General features: G+C 49.6%; 1 protein-coding gene across 1 annotated transcript in view; it reads right to left on the bottom strand.

The window, feature by feature from the left end:
- Sema5b (semaphorin 5B) overlaps window positions 1-22,374 on the bottom strand; it is a 121,602-nt gene that overhangs the window by 28,630 nt on the left and 70,598 nt on the right. The window contains exons 2-4 of the mRNA XM_036203720.1: window positions 13,236-13,435; window positions 8,223-8,322; window positions 3,095-3,140 (exon numbers count right to left, since the gene is read on the bottom strand). Of these exons, the coding sequence (XP_036059613.1) occupies window positions 3,095-3,140; window positions 8,223-8,322; window positions 13,236-13,389 (300 nt within the window). The 5' untranslated portion in view covers window positions 13,390-13,435. The remainder of the gene's footprint in view (window positions 1-3,094; window positions 3,141-8,222; window positions 8,323-13,235; window positions 13,436-22,374) is intronic.

Here is a 22,374-nt window from a genome sequence, read left to right as displayed (position 1 = left end):
AACCGCCACCTTCTAGAATAGTTAACAGTGGCATCAGTGTATTAATCTCCCTCCTTGGTTCTGTCAGAAGAACCCAGCCTGAATTTTAAGGTTAAACCCCTAGGACCCATGCTAGTGAAGGTGAGTTCTTGGTGCCCTTGGAGTTGGTTTGCAGGGTGCTTTAGATAACCCCACTGAAGCTGAACCCCGACTCCATGCATGAAGGGGTGCCATTGGTGTCCGTCTATGCTAAAACCACATCAAGACCGAAGTGGATGAACCAAACCCCAGGCCCCAGTCTGAACATCCAGAAAGGTACATGACTTATGTCCTGTGGACCAGCTAGAGAGGAGGCCAGGGGAGGCCCAGCCAGCAGGGCAGCACCCCAGATAAGGCTTTCTCGACATCCCACAGCAATGGTCCCTAAATTTAGCTACCCATTGCAATTACTTGTGAGCTTCTGAAAACCCCAGTGTCCAGGCTGATCCCCCGAATGATCAAATGAGAACCTCTGAGGTATCAGTGCCTGTCAAAGCTCCCCTAGGCGGTGTAGGGCACAGGCAAGGGAGCCAATGGTCTACAGTCAGCCTCATTCCCATCCTAATTTATGGTAGCCAGCTGTGTAAGCCAGAAACCTAGATGTCACCCCTGTGGTCCAAGCATGACTAACTCTGTTATATAGAAGTCAGCATGCCTGATGATCCTTGGGTTATGTGAGGCTACGGCCCTGTATGACCCTATCACATTAAGATTTCCTTCCTGTCCTCCATCCCTCCTCCATTGCCCACTTCAAGCCTTTCTATCACTCAGCTGGACAATCACAATTGTTTCCTGGCTGCTTCCATGACTCCAGTACCTGCTCTGGGTCCGGTGACCTAAATGACAGGTCTATTTCTGTCATGTCTCTGCTTAAACTCATTAATGGATCTCTATTGCCTTCCAAATAATATGTGGACCCCTCCACAGATCAGCCGTGAAGACCCCGCTCTCCCAGGGCTCCACCTCCCACCTCCTACTCTCTGATCCTACAACCCACCGTGTCACACCTACCCCCCCCCCCACAGTGCTATGTGTTATCTCTTTCCTCTGTTCTCCCCTTAGCTTCCAGGCAAACACAGCCTTTGAGCTCCAGCTCAAAGGTGACCCCTCTCAATAGCTTTGCAGACCCTGCTGGGCCTGGAGGGTTCCTCCTGCCTCGGGGCCACTGTCCCTTGCAGCTTCTCACAGCTCTGCCATTATTTCTTTACATCTCACTCTTAGGCCTTTTCCCACTCTCCAGGGCCAGACGACCATGGGAAACCAATAGAAAGCAACTGCCAGGTGCTCAGGGCAGGCCCCCTGGATCACCTGCTTCACCTTTGTTTGGAACCTCTGGGCTGCCTCTCCCAGGTCCTGACCAAAGTCATGTTTGGCTTTGTTGCCTACGGATGCCGATTAGAAGCTAGTCTCTGGGCTGTCCACTGTGAGCATGGATTGCTGATTTTGGGAACTTGGCATGCTGTAAGCCTGGCCTGCAGGGACAAGACACATGGTCCCCTTACAGGAAAAGGAATCCTATACCGTTTTGTGTGCGCTCCTTGAGGCAAAGAAATGGGCCTCACCTTTAGAACATAAATGCCGAGCATCATGCTGTAGTAACTCTTCTCATCCCTGTGATCGTACCCCTGGCAGAAGTAACTTAAGGGAAGAAGGAGTTTATGTGGCTCCTGGTCCATTACCAGAGGGAATACAGTCCCTTACAGTGAGAAAGGCATGGCCGAGTACATGGAGCTATGTCTGAGGCTCTTCACATCTTGATGGATCAGGAAATAGAGACGGGGCCAGAATCAGGACTAGGTTATTGCTGTCCATCCCCAAGTGACCTATATCTACTAGCTAGGCTCCTCCATATCCTAAAGGTTCTACAACCTCCCCAAACGGTGTCCATAGTATACATAGGCCTAGACTTGGCCTTTATGGATATTCATTAGATGTTTATCAGAGGGATGGCAGGTTGGATTAGGGAAAGTATGCATTAATGGATACATGGCATCTCCTTTCACCCTCCTCTTCCCCCCAGGTTCCTCTGACCCCTCCTTTCCAAAGGGCACATCCCTTATACCCTTAGATATTTCCTCTGGTATCCAGTCAAGAGGTACAATCGTCACTGAGAGTGTGGACCAGGTTGGATGGAAGGAGACCAGAAGGTCAAACTAGTTTATCAAGGAGGTTTCCCCTTCTTTAAATGCTTGCTGCTGCAAAGCCATACACCAAACAGCCCAACACTTGACTAATGCCTGAGTTCTAACTAGACTGTTTGCATCCATCATCATCTTTCCCTGGAGTCAGAGATTCTGCTTGTCTGATACCCCCAAGCTCCCAGCTCAGTGCTGGTATTCAGTAAGTCCCCAATGAATGCTAGGCTGTTAAGACAGCTCCTGGACAGGCCAATGGAAGCTTTCCCCTCCTTGAAGAAGAATGACTGTCCTTTCTCTATAATGTTCAGCCTCAGCAGAGATGGTTTGGCATCTGTTTCTCAATCTGGGATAACTGTTCTGGATCAAGGAGTCCCATTAAAAAGCCTCTCAGAGCACTTAGGGAATTATGCTTGGGGAGCCTTGCTTGGCAGCAGATAATAAATCAATCACAGTTCAATGAAAATGCCGAGATAGACCAGGATCTCTCAGGCCAAGCTAAGAAAGGAGCCAGAGACACCATTTCCCCTGAGGCCCAAACTCTGGGTTGGGCTTTGTACTCAGTGTGAGTCACTGGCCTCGTTTGCCCTGTAGAGTCCCATTTTTAGCCCAAAAGTTCTGCATCTTGGCAAAGCCCTCAGTCCCACCCAACAGGGTAAGGGAACCTCAGCCTGGTGCCCCCTTTTCCTTCCCTTGTCAAGCTCCTCAGCACAATGCATGAGACCTGTTGTGCCTCCACGGGAGAGTGCTCTGCACCCCATTTCCACATGTCTTCCCAAAGGTGGCTTTGATAAGCAGGGTTTTAGTTGGTGACCAGGAAAAAAATAGGGGGTTCCTGCAGTTGATCCTAGAGGATGATTAGGTAATCCGCTACTCACACTGCTCAGCTCCCAGCTTCCAAATACAGAAAAAGCCCAGAAAGGGAAGAAAAGTGAATGTACCTGAAGAAGGGAAACATTGGCAAGGCTGAGTCTGAAGAGGTAGTTCCTGTGAAAATAAAATAAACAGAATAAAAATCACAAGTCATTGGCTCTGTAGGTAGGACCCTGGCAGGCAATCTCCCAGCCCAGGTCTCATGGGGTGCCAGGAAGATGTCCTCTGCAGGACTTAGAGTGAGTCAAACCCAAGGAAGAGCTTCACCTTGGATAGTTCATTGAAACTTCACCCAGCCTGGTAGTAGCTACAAGAAACTCCATTTTACAGGAGGCAGGGTGCATAATGGTCCAAGTCACAGAGACGGTAAATTGAAGAGTTGGGAGTAACGGGCAGATAAACCTGTAGACTTCGTGGTGTATCTGCTCCTGGCTGACCCAGCAAGCACAGGAAGGAACTGCCCGAATCCACTGTTAAATAAAACTAACAGAATGCCATTGTTTTGGACTAAGTATTCATAAGGGGCTCCGATGGACCAAACTGAAAAATCAAAATGGAGTCACTTATGCTCATGTTAAATGGTCATCAAGAAAGCAAAACTGACCTTCTGAGAAATTAGGAAAAAAAGAACGACCACGTTCCCAGCCAGGCTAGTTTCTGTTGCCACGTTAGCAAAGTGCTCTCTGCCCTGAGTTATGTGACATCACCCGGAGCTAACAATGATTAGTCTTCTATTTTCTATCCCTGTGTCCACTTTATAAGGTAATTTTGAAGTGACTAGTCTACTTTGTTCTGTTCCCACCCCCACCTCCTGCTTCCCTTCTCTGTCTCTAAAGCCAACCTCTTCGGCCATGTCCACCATATTCTAGAATCAAGATAAGGTCAGTTAAGATCTGCAAACTAAATGGCTTTGTTTAGTTTGTGACCTCCCCTTTCCTAACCATGGAGCCTGTTTCTGTTCAACTGAATCCTCAAGACCTCTTGCAGAGAGGCAGATAGGCTCCCAGAGTCACCTGAGAAGATGTCTTACTTTAGGAATTGCCCAGATCCGATTGGCCGGTGAGCACATCTGGTAGGTTTTGATTATTTACTAATGTCAGAGGTGGCCCCACTACCCAGGCTTGTGGGCCTGGGCTGTAGAAGAACACTACGTAAGCATAAAGCCCATTCATGAGCCAGCTAGCAAGCAGAGTTCATCCATGGTTTCTGCATCACATTCTTGCTGGAGTTCTTCGCCCTGACTTCTGTTGATGATGGACTGTAACCTGAGAGTGTAAGTCAAATAAATCCTTTCCTCCCCTGGGGTCCTGTGTGAAGCCTCATCTATACCCAGTGACTCTAGATTTGCCTTTTCCACAGCCTCTCCCTGGACTACTGTCTCCCCAGCCCAGCCAGCCTCTACACTACACTCATGTGACAGCTGGTGGCTTGCAAGCCTTAAATGTGATGATGATGATGATGATGGTGATGATGCTAACATCATCTAATTCAGCACCACCACTGATCATGTTGTGTTTGAGCTCTGGATGCCAGATGACCAAGACTTAGAATTTGGGAGACACGAGGGTGGTGGGGAGGGTCAGAGTGTGCCATCACAATGAGTTCAGGCTTTGAGAATAGACCCTGTAGCAGAAAGAGGTAGAATTCCCAGCTCCACTGTTTAATGGGGCCTGGTGGGCCTCGGTGTCTGTGTCTGTAAAATGGAGAACTAGTTCATGCCTGACTTCTTCATGGTCCCATGGAGACACATTAAAAGGTTTTATTAATGAAAAGCAGATGTAGCTTGGTTTTTTTTTTTTTTTTTTTTTTTCCCCAAAGAATCTTCTTTTCTTTTTCGATCTGCCTTTGGCCATCCCTCTTCAGGTTCCTGAACTTTTTAGGAATAATTAATCTAGGAACTTCTGGCCACCTCAGCTGGGCTGAGAAGAAACGAGGAGAGACTGAGCCAGAAAGAGAAGGAGGGGCCCTGCTGAAGGAAGGCAGGGGTGGGAACGGGACACTTCAGGCTGGGAGATTCCTCTCATGATTTGGCTGCTGGCCCAGAAGAAGATTCGTGCTGCTTCTCCACTGGCCTAGGGCGGGGTGGCCTTGCCCATGACCTTGGCTCCAAGCCTCTGCTGTCCCTCCCCAGCCCCCTCTCCAGGTCCTTGGCAGAGCTTCCTGGCCTCCGTACTCCTGGCCCAGGGACAGATGGACTCTAGCTTGTGACTCTCCCCCAGCTGTGTGCTCAGGTAATGTCGGCATCTGCTCACAGCTTTAACAAATTAGGGGAAGCATCACATCACTAGATTCATTTTTATCCCATCAAAAATCATTCATCATAACATCTCAGTCAGCTCTTAGAGAGCTGGGAGATGTGAGCAGGAAACCGCTGCATCCCGCCCAGTTCTCGATCCCATAGGGAATAAGGCAGGCTATCGATGGATAAAAACATTTCCCCAGCCTGGATTCCAGAGGTCCAGGGGTGTTGAGAAGAGAAGGGGGAAAATCAGGCAGAGTTGGGAGGGGGGAGGAGGGCGCTCAGAAAAAAACAAGGGTGGAGCATCAGAAAGAGCCCAGGGTCCAGGACACTGGCTCTAGGGGCAGAAGGAACCAGTCCAGGATAGAATGCCTCCCTTTCTAAAGGCAGAGCTAGGCTCAAAGGCCCAGGAGAAGCTGTGTCTCTAGCTACATACATGAAGGAAACCTGCAGATGGAAAACATAACCACCTTCTTCACGGGAGACCCAGAGTGGATCTGGGGGACAGTGGTGACCACAGGCAGGCGGCAACCTCTCTGCCACTGTTTCTCTATCTACAAAATGCAAGCCATCACACAGCATGTGCCCCCAGGGCTGACAGTGAAGCCTGGATTATTTTCTACATGCCTGGTTTACTATACACACTAGATTACCTGTTGTGTGGTGTACTACATGTGTTATCTGATTTATCACGCAGCTGCCGCATAAAATCGTGCGTGTGGCAGTCCCAAAACAAACATTTGGGTTTTTTTTTCCAAATACTCTCTTAAGGTTCAGAGCACAGTCTTGGGATGCTACTCTTTGGGTATAAAAGGTGTCTATGTATGTTTGTAGGTTTGTTTGGTTTTAGTGTTTATTATATTTTAATTAACGGTGTGTGTATGCGAATGTGTATGGGTGTGTATATGCAGGAGCATGTGAGTGCCGTGCATGCATGTAGGTCTTGGGGATTGAATTCAGATCGTCAGGTCTGGCAGCAAGCTCCTTTATTGGCCATCTCACTAGCCCTGTTTGTTTGCTTTGCTTTTTCATTCTTGGAGACAAGGCCTCACTATGTAGTTTGGGCTTGTCCTAAACTCAGGGTGATCCTCCTGCCTCAGCATCCCCAATGCTAGGGTTACAGATGTGAGTGGACATACTCTACTGAAAGTGGTGGTTGGTAAAACCTTAGTCAGGAGAAAGGATGACATGAATATCAGTTTCCAGATTATATTTTTGTAATACATACATATATTATATATACAATGTTGCCACAGGCAAGACCTGGGAGTAAGGGATGTGAGATCTCTTTTGAATGAATGGGCAACCTTCTCAAAATCGAAAGCAAAACACATGCTATTTTTACTGGGAAAGAAAGCTCATACTCTGGTTTGTCTGCATCTATACACACCACCTCTCAGAGGATGCTGGGAGCACCTAGAGAGGCCTGCTTGTGGGAGGGGGTGGCTTGGTTCTTACTGAATGTTATATGTAGCTGGCATGTTACGCTGTAATATATACAATGCTGCTATAAAATGATACTTTATTCAGAAAAATTTTAAAAGCTTTCAGTTCCAGTATCCCTGGGAGGTTGGCCATAGAAGAGAAACTGAGACTTCAAGGTCAAGTTTGCCCAGACTAAGGACCCAGCTCAGCAGCTGACTGCAGACAAGAGCTTTGTGTGTGACTCACCTCCTTTTCACACAGCAAACAAAGGGGGAGGATGAAAGAGCAGGCATGGCCAGTTCCATGGCATCACCTGGAGTGTCCTTCCCATCTACACAAGCTGAGCCAAAATGTCTTGCTTTCAGCTGTCTCAGTACAGACCCACAGCCCTGGAGTTAGGCCTGAGTTCTAGTCCTAAGCCTGCGTTTTTTTCTTGCTGTGTGGTGTTGGGTCAGACCATTTCAAGATGGGAGGCCTTGTTGAAGCAAAGTTGGGGCCTATTCTTACAGTTTCTGACCCAAGAGACTGGGTAAGACTCAAGTATTACCTTTCCTTAAGTTCCCAGGGACTATGGGGGAAGCTGGCCTAGGGACCCCCTGCCTTATCTCTAAGCTCCTTGCTGGCAATGAATGATTCATGGTAGTTAGTTCCTCCCATTCTGCCCAGAAGCCTGGAAGCTGTGGTTTTGCTTCTGAATCTGGATCTGGACAGTGGGGGACAGAGGTGGGCAGGCTACAGAAAATGAGGCCCTTTATAAAAGAAGCATATGACCTATGCCAGCACCCTAAAGTGCAGGCAGCCAGTTGGCCAGCAGGGGGCTCCTGGGCACCTCTAACCCGGTTGGTCCTGGCATCAGGGCGGAGGTCCTTGCTCTTACTGCCCTAACAACTTTTGATGAATGAATCTAGCTGAGATAGTGAGGTTGAGGGTCACTCCCTTCCTTCTTAGCACTCATAACTTCCCTAGATGATAGACAGTCATTAACATAGACAGGGCCTGGCACGGAGGACAGGGACCTAGGAGACCAATGTGTCCATAGTGCACTCATCCCAATAGTGTCCCTGTACCGGCTGGTTTCATCTGTCAATGTGACATAAGCTGGAGTCATCAGAGAGGAAGGAGCCTCAGCTGAGAAAATGCCTCCATAGATCCGATAGCTGGAAGGTATTTTCTCATTTAGTGATTGATCATTGAGGGAGGGCCCAGCCCATGGTGGGTGGTGCCATCTCTAGGCTGCTGGTCCTGGGTTCTATAAGAAGGTAAACCATGGGAAGCAAGCCAGTAAGAGCACTCCTCCATGGCCTCTGCATCAGCTCCGGCTTCCAAGATCCTGCCCTGTTTGAGTTCCTGTCCTGACTTCCTTCAGTGATGAACAGCAATGCTGAAGCATAAGCCTAATAAACCCTTTCCTCCCCAACTTGCTTTTTGGTCATGATGTTTCATCACAGCAATAGAACCCCTAACTAAGACAGTCCCCTCTACCCCATTCCAAGTGCCCCTATTCTCTCCCCCTGTCTTCTGTACCCCGTTACCTAGCTCCCACGATGAGCTGGTTCCTGGAGGGATCAAGAGCAAGCTGGGAGAAATCCCGGACTCCAGGATAGGTGAAGTTGGAGACCCACGGCTTCAGATCTGGTGAGAGAGACCTTCTGTTACTGTTGGAAGCTTCCAGCTTCGCTGGCATCAACCCAGAGAAGGTCAGTGACAACTGGGGAGGAGTAGGGCTGAAGCCCCAGGAGACCTAGGTTTCACCTGTCCACCTCTGTGAACAGCCAGCCTTGTGACCTCTGTCAAGGACTAGAGTATTGTCACCATCTCTGTCTCTGGGGGAGGACTCTGCCTCACACAAAGGAAAACCTATAATCACCCTTGGTTCCCCCAGGGACCCTGTGCAGCCACCTCAATACAGACCCGGTTTGCTTTTCCTCCAGGTTCCAGGCTCCGCTCACTTCTTTCACCCCAGACCTCACCCCAGTGCAAGCCACTGTCCTTTTTTGCCTAGACTGGTGCCAACAACCTCCTAACTGCCCTGCCCTCCATGTCTGTCCCTCCGGTTCACTTCCCACAGGCAACTAGAGTGATATTTTAGCGTAGCTACGCCAGTCTCAGGGTTTAGATCCCTTTGAAGCAACCTCAAACCTGTCTCAACTCCCGTGACCTTTGGGTTCTGGCCCCACTGACTTCCCCAACTAACTGCCTGGCATTTGTTATTTACTTATTGACGGACCTGTTGACGTTCACTCAAGCTCTTCACTCCACCCACGCTAATCTAGAACATTTTATACTTTGCTAATCCGTTCCAGAGAGCCCACAAACCTTTGTACTCCATGATCCCTTTAATAATACAGTCTGCCAGCCCCATCCCCACCTCTCCCAAGACTTCTCTGACTCCACCCAGTAGGATTGAAGAGACCCCCACAGGCTTCTGCTACCTGACATCCTTGTTCTACCACAGTGTGTGTTCAGCCTGGCGGTTTGCCCTGGCTCCAGATACCTCCAGGCCCCACCCTTAAAACAGTGTTTGAATTCATGAATGAACGCCCCTCAACTCCCAGAAAGAGGATCAGGCTTTCTGATAAGATAGCAGGTGGACTCTGGACTGACGGCTAGGGAGCCTGCATAGGACCGACCTAGGCCTTCTGCATGTGGGTGACATTTGTGTAGCTTGGTCTGTTTGTGGGGTCCCTAGTAGTGGGACCAGGATCTGTCCCTGGTGCATGAGCTGGCTTTTTGAACCTATTCCCTATGGTGGGATGCCTCGCTCAGCCTTGATGCGGTGGGGAGGAGCTTGATCCTGCCTCGACTTGATATGCCATGTTGACTCCCATGGGAGGCCTTACCCTTTCTGAGGAGTGGATGGGGGGTGAGAATGGGAGGAGAGGAGGGAGGAGAAACTGTAGGTGGTATGTAAAATAAATTTTAAAATCTTATTAAAAAAAAAAAAAAAAAGACCACGGAGGTGGGCAGAGCAGAGGTTGGGTGGTCAGTATCTACCTCTGTCTTTGGGTGCACTCTTCTAGTCAAAGCCAAAGCCTTTCATGAGGACTGGGTGGGCAAAGAAAAGGCCTCACGGTCTAATTGATGGGTGGAAGCTTACTGACTTCTCCTCGATCCCTCTCCTGGAGACCCACTTCTCCCAGGTTGATCCATAGTACCGGAACTTCTCTTGCAGGTCCCGTGCTTGGGGGGAGGGGAGGATGCTGATGGGGAAGCCCCATGCTTTGTCCCCACTGTGAGCAACTGTTACACAACGTCTAGAAGGGTGTGTGTGTGTGTGTGTGTGTGTGTGTGTGTGACCCAAGAGATATAAATCATTGCTCATTATCCCTCCACTACAGAGTGAAAGCGGCCCTTCATTTCTGCACGACAGGCAAACACTTAATCACTCCCGGGAGAGCTGGAGGTTTTGCGAGTTGGATGTTTTTTCAGAAAACTGTGATATGCACGATAAAAAAAAAAAGAAAAAGAAAAAGAAAGAAAGAAAGAAAAAAGGGGTGAGGGAGAAACATCCTACAACAAAATGAAGCAAATTCTGTAAGCCCCAGCAGGTGGCTGTGTGTTGGCAAGAATCGTCATACAGTCTCACGGCATCTGGGCAAGGAGAAGAGTCTGAAGTCCAGTGGGCTGGTTTTCAGCTGAGCCAGGGCCACAGGACATCCTGGTAGAGACTGAATGGAGTGCTCATCTCCTCCTGGAAGACCTCCTTGATTAGACGGTCTCCACATCCTCTCCGCCCTCCCTGTGCAATTCACGTTGGGTTTTACTGTAACTGCAGCATGTGCCTCCTTTGACCAGGTGGTCCCTAGGGTAGCACTTCTCAGTGCTCAGGGGCATTTCAGGTGAAGGCAGCAGCTAGCAGGGTCTCCTTTCAGGTCTGTTCTCCGTGGGGAGAGGCAAGGAGGAAACAGTCTGGGCTTCGAGGACAGTGAGGAGGAGGAAGTGGGGGTCTCTTTCCCTTGGTGTCCCTCTCCCCCAGCTCTGAAAGAACTCACACAGTCAAGCGGAGGGGGCCATGGCTGGGCACGGTGCCGCAATCCTGGGGAGGCCTTGGGAAGAGAGCCAGCCTCCTCTTATTAAACAGGCAAAGGGGACCAGAGGGAAGGCTTTAAAACACCAAGCACGTTCTGAGCTCCGTGTGCAGCAGAGGCTTTGGATGGCGACTTTAAGAGAAAAATGACATTCTCCATGACGCGCCTGTGATTTTAATTATAGTCAATTCAATTACCTACTTTGTGGATTAACCACTGCCAGTGTTAACTCCGGGCTGGCTTCTCCCTGCCATCTAGAAAGGGCATGCTGTGGCAAACGAATAATACACAGGCCAAAGAGAAACCCAGGTGGGCCTCCTTAAAAGGAACCCACAGGAGGAAATTGAACCGTGTAAAACAAAAAGCCGCCAGTCTGCTTCTGCAACTGCCCGATGCTTGTGGATGCTTGGGGGTTATTCACAGATCTGTTAGGTGTCTGGGGAAGAGAGGGCAGCTTGAAGCTGCAAGGTGGGAGGCCTGTGGCTCACTCAGATGCGGAGCATAAGGTCTGGGGTCTTGGAAGTGGTTGGTGTTGAGCTGGATTAGAACGACTTCCCTGGAACAGCTCCTCACCCATGGGACCTACTGTGTGCTTAGTGTACTACAGATGTGAGGAGACGAGGAAACAGAGCTGCTAAGGGCTCAGACCTTTGAGGAGCAATAGAAAATGACTGAGCACCAAAGGAAACACATGCTTGCCTCTGAGGCCCCATAGCAACTGGTCCATGCCTGGTACCGAGCAGGGTCATTCAAATAATTCAAATATGGTGTGCCTACCATGCATGAATCCTTGGCCCAGTCCCCAGGAAAACATACATACAAATGTGCACACACACACACACACACACACACACACACACACACACACACAATTTTGTGAATGGATGTGACAACCCAAAGCTGTCAGGACAGTGATGATGTGACTGAGTCACTCATTCTGTAAAAGGGTGGGGTGGACAGTCAGGTGCATTCAGTTCCCACATAATGATTAAAATTGCTCGTTGGAAACCCAGGAACTCGGAACCCAATTTGACTTTTCCTAGCTCCCCTTCAGCCCAGTAGCCCATACAGACCCCCTGACAAGGGTGAGATCCCTCTGGGTCAGCTGGACCCCCAGCAACCATGCAAAGTCCCAGACAGGGAATGTTGCAGTACGAGTTGTCACAGGCATCTCCTGGCATGATGACAGCCCTGGGAATACTGCTCCTTCAGTGCCTGCAGCCTGACTTGGTCCCTCCCTTCAGAGCCACCAGAAGCCATCAGAAGTCTGAGAGTGTGCGCACGTTTTGTACACTGAAGACATTGCTAATTTACTATAATCCACTTAAGCCTTCAAAGCCAGGATCCCAGCTCCAACAAGTCAGCGTGGAGAAGACAGCTGGAAGTTTTCCTCTCAGAGAAAGGAGCCAGCACACAGCTGGGAGCCTGAACATCTAGAAGGCCCCAGCCTCTCCTCCCATCCATGAGCCCCATCCTCAAGTCCCACCCCAGCCTCGGACTCAGTGATTGATTTTCCACTCTGGTTTCCATACTGCTTCCTTCACATGGCAGGACAGGTCTTGGGAGGCTGAGTGTCTGATGGCTTGTCAATGGTAGTGACATCAGCAGACTGACCTTGAGGGCTGGCTTTGACAAGTCCCTTCAGTCCCCAGGCCTGGGTCTTCCTACCCGCCCTCCCCCATAAGGGTTAGTACAGAGAGTGACAAAGCCAGTGTTGGTCAGTATTAAGAGCCAGGGGACCCTGTCAACTCCTCTGCAGATCTGAGTATGAGCTGCCACGTAGGCAGTTTCCAGAGTATGAATGTGACCAGGGACATTCAGATGGCTTAACGGGTCATGGGAGATGATCTAGGCCTCTCTGAGATTTGTGTTTTATTTTTTTTGGTTATCATCTATCTAATGGCTGTCCTAATTTTAGAAATTCTGGAGAACTTATGGACCCCCTGGAATACATCCAGGGATGTGCACATCCAAGATTGGGAAACCCTTTAATAGGACACTCCCACGCTCTCCCTTGACAGGCAGAGGAGTTATGAGTCACCAGGGCCCCTTCTGATGGGGGTTCCCAGGACTCCAAAGACAGGCATCCCTGCAGCCAACGTAGAGCAAGAAGGACGCCTTCCAGAGATCCTCTAGGCTCTTCCTCTTGGGTGAGTGAGTCATCTCCCTCCTGCCCTTAGAGAAGCCAAGAAAAGAAGCCTGCACTTTGAGAACCTCCAGAGCTGAGACCACCAACTAAATCCGAGTCACTCCCACTGGGGCATCCATTAACTTCATCGTCCACCCAAAGATTCCACTGAAAGACAATAACTGCTCTAGCGTGGGTGTGGGTGAGGAGCCCCGGTACAATTATCTACTTTATCTGGAGTAACCAGAGTTCCCCCACCCACTGTTGCCTAGTCTTAAAACAGCTATGAGAGGAAGGGTCTCAGGGCCTACAGGGAGGGCTTCAGACAACCTGGAAGGCCCTCCTAAGGAATGACCCACGTCCGTCAGGACAATGCGGGGCGCTCTCACCTTCAAAGGCTACGATAGGGTGCTCCTGCCGGGCACACAGCTGCTGCTCACTGCTGAGCTCACTGGAGATGTCCTGGGAGCTGGAGAGGTGGGACACCAGCAGGGTGAGGCTGGGCAGCAACATGGAGACAGCCAGGGGTCCTGGGCCAACCATGGTGGGCCCCTCTGCCGCCTAGCTCCTGGAGGCAGGCCGGGGAAACCTGCAATGAAACATTCAATCTCATCAAGTGCGCCTTCCATCAATGCCCACTTCTCTCTGTTTCCTTGGGGCCCTCAGCGGCCCCAGAGGGTTTTTTAAAAATAAATTTATATTGTATTTATGTTACTCTGCTCTAATAACGCAAAGTTATAGATCATATCTTGAAAGCTAATTTCCCTTGTAATGGTATTCTGGACAAAATTGACAAATTATAGAGCCTTTTCTATTATGGTTCCAAATGCTTTAAAATTAGCTTTAATGATAAAGGTGGGATCCATTTAATAAATGGAACTGGGGCAATGGGCAGTCATGTGTAGAAAGAAAAGCTCAGATTCAAGTCCAATTTTTTAAATAATGTACTTAAATTTATTTTATGTGCATTGGTGTGAAGGTGTCAGATCCCCTGGAACTGGAGTTACAGACATTTGTGAGCTGCCATGTGGGTGCTGGGAATTGAACCTGGGTCCTCTGGAAAAGCGGCCAGTGCTCTTAACTGCTGAGCCATCTTTCCCCTCAAGTCCAATTCTGAGCTCACATTTTATGCCAAGAATATTTCAAACTGAATTCGAGATTTGAATGTTAAGGGTAAAATCATGAAAATACTAGAAGAAAATTTGAACGGAATCCTTCAGACCTTGGAGTGAAAAACTACAACAAAATCCAGACATCATCAAAGAAAATCTTGACAAATTTGATGCCACTGAAAATATAAATATCTGCATGAAAGTGTAAACCCCTTGCTACTAAAAATAACATCAAAAGGCAGATGACAAAAGGTAGCCATGGTGGTACACATCTGCCATCCCAGCAGGCTGAGGCAGGAGGATTAAAGATTTGTGGTCAGGCTGGGCTATACAGTGTAATCTTCTAAGGGTGGAGTGGGGGCGGTTGGGGTAGCTCAGTCTGTAAAGTGCTTGCAGACCTGAGATGGATCCTAAGACCCTCCCCCCCAAAAAAAGGTGAGGGCTTGTATTCCTCATGCTGGGGTGGCAGAGACAGGCAGATCCCTGGGGTGGGGGCTTGCTTGCTAGCCAACATAATCTACTTGGAAAGTTCTAGGCCAAATGAGAAACTGTTTGAAAAGGCAAGGTGGACAGCTTTTTAGAAATGACACCAAGGTCAATCTGTAGCCTCTATACACATAGACGAGCATGAGTGCTCATGCACACAGATGAACACACACAAGGCCTCTATGCACACAGATGTTCATGAGTGCTCATGCACACAGATGAACACACACAAGGCAACTGACAAACTTGAACAAAAAATACCTTGTCATGTTCAGACAAGGAGATAATAGACCCAAATATGCAAAGAACTCCTAGAAATCAAGAAGAAAATGACCAAAAAATCCGGTAGAAAAATGAGTGAAGGAAATAAATCCAAACAGGGCTTAAAAATCTCACAACTATCTCACGACTTTCTCACGACCCCAAAGCAATGCAAATGAACACTTAGCTTGGCATAGCATTTCTCTCCATCAGCAAAGATCCAAGTCAGGCAGCTCTCCCTCGTGGAGTGGAAGAAATGGAGCACCCTGTCCTAGTGTACTGGTGTGTGTCAAATGGCACAACCTCTCTGGAGGATAACTTGTGTAAACAGCAAAAGAGCTTCCACATTTATCCTTTGACCCACTGACCTCACATGGGACTCTAGGCTTGTGGTCCTCCAAGTGAGATCCAGTATCGAGTGTCACATAGCAACTACTCCATGGTAAGACAGATGCAGACATTTAGAAGTCAGTGTTTCAAATCCCAGATGCTAGTCTGAGTAATTTTTCTGGACATTGACTCTAATAATCAAATGTCTGTGTCTGGGAGTGTGGCTCTGTGGTAGAGTTATTGCATTCACGTACAAGGCCCTAGCACCATAAAACAAAGAGAAAAGACAAAGACATTTAGGCTTGTATTTTGCATGTTGCTTTTCAATTCATTTCTCTAGTAATTTACTGTTATTGAATTGTAGGTAAGCATCCATCTGCAACAGATTGTAAATTGAGAAGTCAAACCTGCTTCCTCACAACATGTAGTTGAGACGCGAAAATAGACCACAGAGGCATATGTGTGAGCATAAAGTGAACTGTGTACAAGATAATTCTCTGTGGCATTCTGAGAAACAACAAAAGGAAAAAAAGAAAAACACGCAAATAGCTACACCTAGGAGCCGCTTAAACAAGTTGTTTGTGTGTCTGCCGTGGAGTACTATAAAGCTGTAGAAAAGAGCGAAATGAAATGAAAGAAAGTGAAATGAATTAGTTTGGACTGATGACCCGGAGGGCAGTGGGGTAGAATCACTTCCCCTGGGCAGAGCTAGGACTCTGGGAGAGGGATCCCAAAGGTAACTCTGTTGGGATAGGTAGGAGTCAGAGGAGAGAGGTTCCTGGGGCTCCTTCTGCCCTGGGACCTTTGCTTCCAGCCCAGGTAGGATATCCTTTTTGCCTATTTGCAGACACAGATGAATAGAGCACATCATGGCTGAACTGCTCTAAGGCTTGAGGGAAGCATGTTGACAGACCCAGGAGGTGCCCGCTGGCACGGCCCATTTCATACCCCAGGGAGAGTTGGCTCTCATAACCCTTCTAGATCCCCTCACCCGACCACATGCATCTTCTCAGCTTCCAGTAGAGACCCTGGGGGAGGGAAGATGTTCTCCATCTTTCCTCATGCAGTCACATGTGTTCTCCTCAGTGCTAAGCTAGGTAGTTTCCTGCTGTGTGCAGCTCAGCGCCATCCCATCATTGGTACCTGCTGTATCCATCCCCCGACACCGGTCCCCAGCCCTTCCAAGAGGTCACAGAGTCTGGGAACAGTTATCAAGGTGTGGGGCCCACTCTCAGGAAGGAAAGACTGGGATCAAATACCAGGATGTGTGGAGAAACAACAGATTAACCCCTCCCTGCCTTGGTTTCCCCAGATTGGTAATAGCGGTGACAATACCAACTTTACCAGCAATTGTGAGGATTAACGAGCCAGGCCTGACTGGAACAGAGCCGACAGCTAGCCATCAACCAGCGTGATGAGATATTCTGGTGTCTGGAGGAGGAGGCGGCACCGGAGAACCCTTCTTGCCCTCTGATGCTGTCGTGATACCATTGGCTGGCATCTCCAAACCTACTCTCTTCCTCCCTACTACACTTTCTCTCCAACGTCCAGACTGGGCACTGCAGGGACTCCATCCAGGGCCCCACTTCCCTTCCTCTGTGTGCCTGGCCAAGGTGAGAGAAGGAGAAAGCAGCGGGTGTGTCTGCAACCTCCTTTCCCTCCCTCTCATCCATTCCTGCCACCCAGGTCAGGGCACCAGCTCTGTTCCCCCACCTCTGGGTTTCTGAAACATGGCTGTCCCCTCCCATCAGAACCAAAGTGCCTCGGTTACAGGTCACAGGGTGCTGCACCCCGGCCCCCTAAACCTCTTTCCACACCTCTGCAAACAGTGGCTTTACTAAGATACCGTCACTTTCTCCCATTTGATGGTATCACCTGTTTTCGGGATGGGGTGGGGTGGGGAGAGACCCTGACTAATTAGGGATACCCAGTCCACAGCCCACACATGTTTTCTTCCATCAGCTCGTAAGATTGTCCAAGACAGCATGACCAGGCCTGTCCTCATCCCCCACTGTTAGGGTTTGAATGTGAAATCTTCCATCTCCATCAGACTTAGTCCCCAGCTGGTGGCATTCTTCTGGGAGATTGCAGGGACCACTGGACGTGGGGCCTAGGTGACCCATGTAGGGCATAGGCGGAGGACTTAAAGCTTACAGCACAGCTCACCTCTTGTTCCCTCACTGCCAAAGCAGGAGGCCAGCCTTCTCAAGCTTGAGGTGCCCGTGTCTCCTCTGCCATGACGCACTGTAGCACGTGAACTATGGGGGCAGAAGTCTTTTCTTGAAGTTGCCTTTTTTGGGTATTTGGGCAAAATGAGGAATGGAAGCAACACAGTCACCCTTCCCCATCCCACCCTCCTATATGCCTCTGCCTCAGGCCCAGGCCTGACATTCTCTGTGGCTAGATCCTGTGTCCAAGGGGTCTAGGATAGAAACTGAGTTCTTCTCTGCCCTAGTCTCGAGGCCCTAAAGTCCCCAAATTCTATAGCAGAAGTTCCATTCTCCAAGTCTTTCCTGAATTAATAACTACTAGGTCAATGTCACATGGTCTACCGGGCCCAGCACAGTCCTCTGCAATCCAGATGCAGGACACAATGGGGGTAGGGAAGGGCAGAGTCTGGGCCTCCATGAGAAGGAGGAGACAGAAAGGGAGGCCTGAGGCCACTCACACAGCACATACCCAGGTCATCCAGACAATACAGAAACACAGCAGGAGGAAAAGCCTGGGACCGACTTGGGGCTCACAGGAGCTCCTGTATGAGCCCGGTCTACCTTCGCCTTCTTTGCTTGTTTTAGGGAGCCTGTAGAGCTTGAGAGCGACGCAACTCAGGATCTGAGGAGCAAGGAGGAAAGGGCTGGAATATGGGGTGCTGATAGCCAAAGCAGAGTGTGACAAGCAAGGGCTTCAGCTCTGCAAGTTGCAGCAGAATGGGGTGCCATACCAAAATGGGGTAAGTAATGAGCACATCTCAGAGTGCTCCCCTGCCAGACCTTTGGAGCTGAGTTCTAAATACTTTTGGGTTTGGGAGGCGAATGTCTTATCTTTGGAAATTACTCCAACAGCTAAGGGCAGAGCCCCCAATCCCCAGCCCTGCCACTGCAGCCGTATATGGATCATGTGATCCTCACTCTAGCCACAGCTGCTCATGTCATATGATCAAAATAGACCAATAAGGAACTCTCCTACAGCAATTTGGTGACTGGGTCAAGTCAGTCTTGACAGAGGGACCCGAATTGTGGTTCTCAAAGTGTGGTCACCTTCTGCCTGACCTGTGGGTGAGGACGATCTGAAGACACTAAGGTGACAGGAGACACAGAGAGTAGAGACTTGAGGAGATGACCGTGGCCTCCCAGTCCCCAGTTCTAGCCCCTTGCCAAGACTAATGAGATTCTACTTCCTTGAGCCAGCCCCTCTACATCCCAGTTTTAAAGGTTTATTTTTATGTGGGGCTGTTTTGCCTGCATGTAGGTCTGTGTACCATGTGCATGTCTGGTGCTTCCGATCTCCTGGAACTGGAGTTCCAGACAGTTGTGAGCCTCTATGTGGGTGCTAGGAATTGAACCCAGGTCCTCTGGAAAAACAATCAGTGCTCTTAACTACTGAGCCATCTCTCCTGCCCTAAGTCCTGCTAAAAAAAAAAAAAAAAAAAAGATTCTGTTTTTCACTTAAGCTAGTCACAGACATGGCCCATTGTGTCTACTTCCTTTCCAACATAGCTTCTGCATGGCTGTGGGGCTGTGTCACAGTCTTCCAATGACGAAGAAGAGGAAGTCACTGATGGGCATGGAGGGACCACTTCTTCCTGCCTGGCCCGTAGACAGGATGCCTAGTGTTCTGCCAGCCTGGAGCCACCTGAGCTGTTAAGCAGCTTTTGGCTTCACGCTAAGGAGGGTGGTGCTGGGAGACAGGTCGAAGGAAGCCAGGTGGGTGACAAAGAATCAGTCCCCTAAGCTGACCTCCAGGCCGCTTCAGAAGGTCTGAATCTTTCCTTTTCTTTAGTTATTTGTTCTGGGGGTGGACCCCAAGGCTTCGAGCATGCTCAGTACCTGCTCTGCCCTCACCTTGCATTTCTGTCCCTCCTGCTTCTTTACCAGTCCGATAGGGGAAGATGAAATCCATCCCTCAGAATTCTTGCAAATGTTTTAAATACATTGCTCCACCTAATGAGCACTTGCCACAAAATAAGTGCTGTTTAAGTGGCAAGCCTTCCTAGTATTATTATTAGAGATGAGATTGCTCGAGAACTTGCTTTCCAGGTCTCAATTAGCATTAGATAAACACTATTATCACCCAAATACAGTTTGGCTTCCTATGCTTAAAACTCAAAGTTTCCAGGGCAGATAGGAATTTCCACTTCTAACACGCATCTGATCTGATGGTAAAACCATAACCGAAAATTTCCAGCAGAGCATATAGCAAGAGGCCATCTAATTTTTCTGCAGGTTGTACAGCACTGTGGAAAGCCCTGACCTTGGAAAGCTGCCAGCCCTGGGTGTGGATCTCAAATTCGTCACTTGTAAATAAGGGTAGACATGCCTTGCCTTAGAGAACACCAAGAACGAAGGCTAGCCCAGGGCAAGCTGCTTATGAAACGAGTCCATAGACTCTCGAAGCAGCGGTTCTCAACCTGTGGGTCATGGCCCCTTTGGGGGTCAACAGACCCTTTTACAGGGATCGAATATCAGATATCCTGCACATCAGATATTTACATTGCAATTCACAACAGTGGGGAAATTACAGTTATGAAGTGGCCACAAAAATCATTTCATGGTTGGGGGTCACCACAGCACGAGGTTGCAGCTTTTGGGTGGTTCAAAACCACTGGTCTGGAGCATTTAGCTAGTTGTCATTTGTGTACCTGGTACTCCACTGAGTGTGACTGAGCACCTACTATGTGCCAGGCCCTGTATGGTGGGATCATGAGGGGAGAGAGGCTCACATGACATAAGCAGGGAGCCTGTTATCTTCATGGAGAAAGGAAATGTGTCCCCAACAGGCAGATAGTGACTATGGCTTGACAGCTGGATGGAGGAGGAGACACAGAAGCTGGCCTCCACCCTGCCTCCAGGCTGCCTGTTGTACCTGCATGGTGTCTAGGAGAGGGGTGCTCTAGGAGTAGGGGAATGGAGGTACCGCACCATCTGACTCCTTCTATTTTGGGAAAGCCTGAGCCAGGAAGAAAGCATTTTTCCAGATCCCAGCCAGCGTCTCTCTTGCCTTTGCTCACACAGCTGCCCCAGTTTCTTGTGGGTGCTCTCTGTAGGGTCACTTCCGATGGTACCTGGAGGTAAGTAGAGGCCTGAGTATACGAGAGAGAACATACCACCCAGGCAAGCACCTACTTCTCCCAGGACTTGGGCAGTGCCTGTGCGCTTGGCACACACTGTCAAAAGATGAGCTGTAACAGTGGAGGAATGGTCTCTCACAGAGATGGTCTCTCACAGAGATGCCAGGGAAGGGCAGAGGGCCGTGGTCAGAGCCATGGGGAGCACAGTTAGATGGACCTCTGTCTTTAGCACAGGGTGAAGGAGAGGAGAGAAAAGGACAGAGAGTGTATTTCCACGAGGGCCCCCACAGGGCCCAGATGGAACCCCAATAGGCATTTTCTGCCTTTCCCAGCTTGCCAGAGTCAACTACCCAGACCATCTAAGGAGCATTAATTCATTCCTGGCTCCATTGCGAGTGAAGAAGAAACGGGGTCCCAATCATCATCCACCATTAATATCGGAGGCCACAGCATGGGTAGACGGTCAGCACGCCGCAGAGACTTGGGCTGCTGCTAAGGTGCAAGACACCCTGGAAAACTGAAAGTAGGGGATGCTGCATGCCCGACAGCAGAAGGTTGAGCTCAGTGGAGCCGGGGAGAATGTAAGGGAGAGTGCCCCAGTTACCAGGAGCCAAGATGCTGCCAGCGGGGATAGCACAGGCAAAGACTTGTTTCTAGACATCCTCAGATAACCCGGAGAGGAGTCTGAGAAGGAAGTCAGAGGCCGCTCATGACAGTTCTTGAGGGTGGCCCTAAATCTTCAGGAGACTCTTGTACTCTCAGGAAGATGCAGGGGTTGGGGAGCAATGCAAGCGTGTGGTTGGTTGTGTTGGCGCTTCCGGAAGCCAGATGGCCATTAGGGTAGGCCATTGTCACAGACAACTCTGAGAAATGGAATCAGCACCACCACCCCCTCCCCAGAGAGCCCGGACCCATACCTGGAGGACTGCTGAATCTTGGGAGCTCCTGCACCCACCAGAGACAAGGGAAACGAAGCTGGAGGCCCAGGACAGAGAGGCCTTGACAGCCACAGTGGCCACAGAATTGTCCCCAAACAGTAGCATTGGGACAGTTCAAATGGCTGCTGATGAGCAGGGCTTCCTAGACCAAGCAAAAACATTTTTTTCTTCATTGAAAGAGGCTGGGGGCTGGTGGTGGCTGTGAAATTAAAGAGGAAAAAACAATTCCCAACCCAAAGAGCAGGGACTGAGTAAAAATGGCTAGAACACAAGGGCGGTGTTCCAGAGAAGGTGCAAAGCTCCTGCCTTGCAAGATCTCATGGCAACTTTGTAAAAAAAAATCTCAAGATGCTAGTTGTCCACCTGACTGGAAGAAAAGAGCTCACCCAGGCCTAGGAACCAGCCCAAGGTCCCATGACTGTTAACAATGGAACTGGGATGTCCTGGTCAGCCTCCCCCAGGACACACAGTCCCAGGCCTGTGGGCACGCTCTGCCGCCCTGGTGCCACGTGCTCTCAGCCTTCTGCAGAGTCTAATTTGGTTTCCTGAGTTGGCTTTCTTTCTTTCTTTCTTTTTTTTTTTCCCAAGGAGAGCACTTTCTAGCTATAAATTATTAAGCTGATTCCTGCTACAAATCAGCCTCCTGCAAGTTTGGGCTGCAGGAACCCGTTTATCCAGGTCCTTGGCGTCTGCGGAGGAACAAATGCCAGGGGTTCCAGATGGACAGGGCAGAGTGCAGATCCCCAGCCAGTACTGTCAGCTACCCAGGCCAAGGGCCAAGCTAAGGGATCAGCTAAGGAGATGTTTGCCCACCTCAGCTCCACTAAGACCTGTTTGGGTGGGGCTAAGGCCAGACCCCCCTATCCACCCCCTCCTCTCTGCTGCCATTCAATCTCTGCACTTGGCTGGCTGCCTGAGAAAGGAGGAGAGAAAGAGAAGGAAACTAAAAGAGGAAATGAGGAGAACAAGAGCAGGGAAGATGGTCCCTCCTCGGCCTGTGGTTTGGCAGTAGGCAAAGGTGTGAGGTTGCCCCTCACTCCCACACTCTGCCTAGGCCACCGAATGCCCAGCTGTGTGCTTCTCTGCCAGGCATCTGAAACATCTATCCACCCAC

This window comes from Onychomys torridus, chromosome 12 (genome assembly GCF_903995425.1).
Source record: "Onychomys torridus chromosome 12, mOncTor1.1, whole genome shotgun sequence".
In the NCBI taxonomy this organism is placed as follows: Eukaryota; Metazoa; Chordata; class Mammalia; order Rodentia; family Cricetidae; genus Onychomys; species Onychomys torridus.
This window is presented reverse-complemented; position numbering and strand designations above follow the sequence as displayed.